This window comes from Onychomys torridus, chromosome 13 (genome assembly GCF_903995425.1).
Source record: "Onychomys torridus chromosome 13, mOncTor1.1, whole genome shotgun sequence".
Classification (NCBI taxonomy): Eukaryota; Metazoa; Chordata; class Mammalia; order Rodentia; family Cricetidae; genus Onychomys; species Onychomys torridus.
Window position 1 is genome coordinate 51,336,034 of NC_050455.1, and position 6,000 is coordinate 51,342,033.

The 6,000-nt window shown below is 46.0% G+C and overlaps 1 protein-coding gene across 1 annotated transcript in view; it reads left to right on the top strand.

Annotated features, from left to right (window-relative positions):
* Apcdd1 (APC down-regulated 1) overlaps positions 1 to 5,665 on the top strand; it is a 31,715-nt gene extending 26,050 nt beyond the window's left edge. Inside the window, exons 4-5 of the mRNA XM_036205208.1 lie at positions 1,336 to 1,657; positions 3,675 to 5,665. Of these exons, the coding sequence (XP_036061101.1) occupies positions 1,336 to 1,657; positions 3,675 to 4,120 (768 nt within the window). The 3' untranslated portion in view covers positions 4,121 to 5,665. The remainder of the gene's footprint in view (positions 1 to 1,335; positions 1,658 to 3,674) is intronic.
* Positions 5,666 to 6,000: the final 335 nt, after the last annotated feature.

Consider the following 6,000-nt stretch of genomic DNA (forward strand, 5'->3'; position numbering starts at 1 on the left):
CTTGTACACATGTCCCAGAGGCCTCCCCACTCCATTCTGTCTGCTTCCTCTATCTCCTGCATTCACTGTATCAAAGAAACCCAGCAATTCCTCTCATCTATAGTCACAGCCCTGTTTTCCTTAGTGTATTTTGCAGTTCCTTCCTTTAAAAATTTAATTGTGGGGCTGGAGAGATGTCTCAGAGGTTAAGAGCACTGACTGCTCTTCCAGAGGTCCTGAGTTCAATTCCCAGCAAACACATGGTGGCTCACAACTATCTATAATAGGATCTGATGCCCTCTTATACATGTAGAGCACTCATACATAAAATATAAATAAATACATTTAAAAAATATTTTAAAATGTAATTGTGCTGAAATATACTCATAAATCTTTTTCATGGGTTTGCATTTTAAGGCTACAGTTAAGTAGCACAAGTTACATTCATAACGTTGAACAGCCTTCACCACTGTTCATATCCAGAACTCTTTACCTTATAAAACTGAAGTTCTGCCCGTTATACCTGGACTCTGCATCTCTACCTCCCTTCTCATCCCTCAGAGTCACCCTCCCACCTCTTGTCTCTGGATTTCACTACTCCATGTCTCTCAAGTGAATGGAATTAAACAATGTGTATGTCTGCATGACTGGCTTATTTCATTTAGCACAGTGTCCTCAAGGTTCATCGTGCTGTGGCCTGTGCAGGGCATCCTCCCTATTAAAGCTGAGATCTCTGCCATCGTATATGCAGACCATCGTGTGCTTCACCATACCCTTGTGGCTGTGCAGTTAGATTGCTTTCTTTTTAGGCATTACTACCACTACTGTGGGCCAGAGCCCTTGCTTTGAATACTTTTGGATGTGTATTGAGGAGGCAAAATCTGGATCATACAACAATTCTATATTTAAGCTTTTGGGGAACCATACCACTCTTGTCAATGAAGACTGTTATCATTTTATGTTCCTGAAAACAGGACCAAAGCATTGGGATTTCCCCACATCCTCACCCACACATATCCTCTGGATCTATGGAATGTGAGGCATTACCATCCTTTCCAAAATTGATCACCAGCCCATGGTCTGAAACCCAAACAGGATTTTAAAGAGTCCATGTCATAGCTGACTTTAAGGCAGGCTGTCCTATTACAGCTGGACCGGTGTGAATATACATTCTGGCACACCCCATGCTCCACTGTCTGGGTATCAGAGACTGGCTTCATTTGTTTTGGGGGTTAAGTGATGGCGCCCTGAGTGCCCAGTCCTAACCATGTTGAAACCCCATTTTTCAGGGATATACATGCATACTGAGCTCATGGGAAGACTAAAGTCTGTAATGTCTTTGTTTCTTTGCTTCAGAACCACAACCATGCCTGCATAGCCTGTCGGATCATTTACCGCTCTGACGAACACCACCCTCCCATCCTTCCCCCTAAGGCTGACCTGACCATTGGCCTACATGGGGAATGGGTGAGCCAGCGCTGTGAGGTGCGCCCCGAAGTCCTCTTCCTCACTCGCCACTTCATCTTCCATGACAACAACAACACCTGGGAAGGGCATTACTACCACTACTCAGACCCTGTCTGCAAACACCCCACATTCACCATCTATGCTCGAGGCCGCTACAGCCGCGGTGTGCTCTCCTCAAGGGTCATGGGTGGCACAGAGTTTGTGTTCAAAGGTAAGAAGCCTCTTCTTCTCACAGCACAGCTCAAGGGCAGCTCTGGGACATTTTGGTTAGGGCAGAACCTCAGAGGAAGGGTGTCTTTGCTGCTTGAGATGCTGAGGATGAAGTTAGGGCCATTTGAGCTCCTTTCTGCTCAGAACAGGCTAGACCCAGGCATCCATGTGACACTTAGATGCAGTGGGACCCTGTTGTTGTTTGTTGTTGCTCTTTTGGGGGGGGGGCGCCACCCAGCTCCCAAATAAATCACACAGAGGATTATTATTACTTATAAATGCCTGGCCTTAGCTTGGCTTGTTTCTTGCCAGCTTTTCTTAACTTTAAATTAACCCATCTGTCTTTTATCTTTGGTCGTTTACCTTTCTCTATTTTTGTATACCTTTCCTTCTTACTCTGTTGCTGGTTGTGTAGCTGGGTGGTTGGCCCCCGATGTCCTCCTCTTTCTTTGGCTACTTCTTCCTCCTCTTCCAGATTTCTCCTTCTATATGTTCTCTCTGCCTGCCAGCCCCACCTGCCCATCCTTTCTCCTGCCTCGCTATTAGCCATTCAGCTCTTTAATAGACCATCAGGTGTTTTAGACAGGCACAGTCACACAGCTTCACAGAGTTAAACAAACGCAACGTAAACAGAAGTAACACACCTTAAAATAATATTCTAACCATCACATGGGCCACTATAATGTGACAGTTAAGAATGTGACTGCAGTGAAACCTGACAGCCTCTCTGGTAGCATCAGGCATATTCGTGCGCTGGGTACTTTTCCTGAATGAAGAATACAGAGCTGGTGTAGTTACTTCTTGATGCTCAGAGGTGTTACTTCCAACCTGAGCTGAGGATGCACACAAGAGCTTGTCCCAGCCTTGGAGGCAAGAGCATCATGGGGGAAAGTTCATGCTGTGCATTGCTCACCCCGACAAGGAAGCCAGGGGGCGGGAGGCACCTGCCCCTACCGCAAGGGAGGTCTTGCTGCTTTAGTTTTAAGTTTGAATGTCTTTCAGGTGGTGCCAACCCTGTAATAGGAAATAATGAGCATAGGTGGGTCATTGGGTGACCACTCCAGGCTAGCACTGGGGCCCAGTTAGTGTGAGGTGTCTACATGGCCTCAGAGGAATCCCTGGGCATGGCCACCTTCCTTTGAATGGGCAACTTTCCTCTTGTACACTGGCCTTGTAAACTTAACCAAGAAAAATCTGTCTGCTCACCCCAAATCCCACTTGGTTATATGCAAAGTGTAGTCCCATAGGAGGGCCCCAAGGGTCCACAAAGGCTGGAGCTTGTATTTATTTCTTCATATTCTTTTCTTGTTTGCAGCCTAACTGCATTTAGATGCCCAGCTGATGGGCCCATATTAATCTGTGAACATGCTAATTCAGACACATGTTTGAGATGAAACCTTTTGGATACTTCCAGGACCTTCCCATAAAAATAAAATTCGAGTTTTGTTGAATATTTTTGGGGAGTCATTTGCCCCAAAGAGCACTTTGTAGGAATGCTGGGATAGTTTTATTTCACACTTGTGGGTGTGATCAGCTGCAGACTGGGCTAACCAATGTCACCCGTGTTTTCTGACCACATCTACAGTATACTGCCGTCCCTTTGTATTCATGGGGGATTAATTCCTGGACTCCCTGAAGATACCCAAATCCAAAGTTACACTAGTCCCTTGTGTAAAATGAGGACACTTGCCCAAAACCTGTACACATATTCCTTGTATTTTACAACATTTCTAGATTACTTCGGATACCTAATGTAGTACCATTAGGCTGTGTAATTAAGTTGTGACTGCAGGGTGCATGATACTATGAGCTGGCTGGCTCTATTCCCCATGACCATTCAGATCAGCATGTGAAACTCCCTACCCAAGCCTGCTCTTGTGATTACCATGGTTAGCAGGCACGCTACTAATTGTGTTTTGAAATGAAAGCTCTGTTGAGACAGTGTCCGAAGCATTTGCTGGAAGCGTCTGCCTCCCAAGTTGTCTCCCTAGAGTCATGGATATCTCTCTTTTCCACAGTGAATCACATGAAGGTCACTCCCATGGATGCAGCCACAGCCTCCCTCCTCAATGTCTTCAGTGGAAACGAGTGTGGGGCTGAGGGCTCCTGGCAAGTGGGTATCCAACAGGACGTGACACATACCAATGGCTGTGTGGCTCTGGGCATCAAACTACCTCACACAGAATATGAGATCTTCAAAATGGAGCAAGATGCCCATGGCCGCTACCTGCTATTCAATGGCCAGAGGCCCAGTGATGGCTCCAGCCCAGACAGGCCCGAGAAGAGGGCAACATCCTACCAGATGCCCTTGGTCCAGTGTGCCTCTTCCTCACCGAGAGCTGAAGACTTGGAAGACAGTCGAGCCCATCTGTTTGGCAGGGCAGCAGGGAGGACAGCTGGGCCCCTGTTGCTTACTGCCTTTGCCTGCCTTTGGACTCTACCACATTGGAGCATCCTCCGATAGGAGATATTTTCTAAACCAAGACTCTTTACTGTTTATGACTGTTCTTCACACAGAGAAAGGACGTTGATTCTTTTGATGCACTTGAATGCCTGAGATCTGCCATTGCCTTACCCCTGTTCCCTCTTCCAGCCTCTGAGTCATGGGCAGTGTGTTTGAAGTTTCAGCTCTGAATTTCTTCCAGCCTGATCGCTGGCCTGAGAACTTCATAGCAGTGATTGCACTTTAAGTCTGCAGAGAGTTGGAGCTAGTGTGTCTTGGAGTAGCAGCAAGGGTGGTAGCTAGCTTCTTACTTCTGTCCCCCTACTTTTGTAGGTATCTCTGAGCTGAGCTTTAAAGAGAAAAATGTCAAGCTGCAGCTCTCTCTGCCATGCTTCTCTTATTTCTCCAAACCCCTTCCATACTCCAAGTTTTCTACACTGGAATCCAGTGAAGAGTTGGCTTGGGACTGCCGTCAAGACCCTGTGTATTCATACAGAAGAGATATGGGTATTAGTGTGTACATAAGAGAAGATACAAGGTTCAGCTAAATCATTGTTCCAGCCTGAATGCCAGTCCCCACTTTCAGAAATGTTGAGTAGGGAGGTGTCTGCAAAGCTTCAAAGTAATTTAAATTGTGTTTACTAACACGAGTTCTCCCTTGTTGAGCAAAGGTGTGTGCCATATGCTGGGTTTGGTGACTCGGATTACAGCCTGATGCTTAACCCTTGGAGTAGACTGGTCCAGTTGGGAAATTCAGAAAGGCCTCCTGTTCCAGGCAGCCAGGGGAGCAGTGCAAAGGGCTGCTATGATGTGATTAGTGCCACAGGAGTGATAAGCAAATCTGTGGTAGTTTTCTCCAGGTGAGGCACCGGTTTCCTGGCTCACACTGTGGTTGGGGTGGGGAGAAGAACCCCACCTCTCCGCTGCCATCTTCATACACATGGAGACAGAGCTTTTCAGTGCTCCAGTGGCTCCTGGATGAAAGAGGACTGGGTGGGACTCATCCACTCCAGGGACGCACTCTGCTAGATTCTATCTCTGTACAACGTGGAGTCCTTAGGAGCAGTCACTCTATTGTTAGACATCCTGGCTTGATCCGGCGTCCTCTCTGCTTTTCCTTGGTTCTGCGGCGGCTGTGAGTTCTGGAGCCATCTTATCCCCAGCCTTAGCTGCTTCACAGTCATCAGGAAGGAGGAGGCGGTGGCTGCCCATCCCTTCATGTTATTGCCACTGGTGCTATTAACACCAAGTGCTATCGCTCGCGGAGACCCATGCAGGCAAGTGGGGAGAAACAGAAAGCCTAGATGTAACTGAAAGCAGCCATGGAGACCACCACGATCCAGGAGAAGAGTTGGTCATGTATTTTTTAAGAATTCACTTTATGAAGCTGTCGCATTCAGTGAGGTGTTAAGTTATAAGGATGGCATGGAGTACCAGAGTGCTTTATATTTAGATTATATTTTAAGTCATGGTGCATACTTGAGGGGTTTTATCCAAAATGAAAATACTAACTTAATGTCTACTAAGTTTAATTAAAAGAAAGAATTTGGAAGTAATCCCATGAAATATGTCTTATTTGTCGATTTAATTAATAATGATACTGTCTTCAAAGTGAAAACCTATACCGACTTTAAGACGCACTTCACAGGTTGACCAGGAGTTGGGTTTACAGCCACTGGGTTCATTGCCTCCCTTCTAGACTCAACTATTTCTACTTTTTAACAGTATGCTACATATACCACTCCAAATGCATAGATATGAACACATACACAGTGTGTGCATGATGAGTCTATGTGAGGTTTGTGTGATCACTTTCTCATGAATTATAAATCTTTACAGAGAAATAATAACAATTTATTCACGATTCACCAGCACACTAAAGTGTGCCACTCTATGTCCCA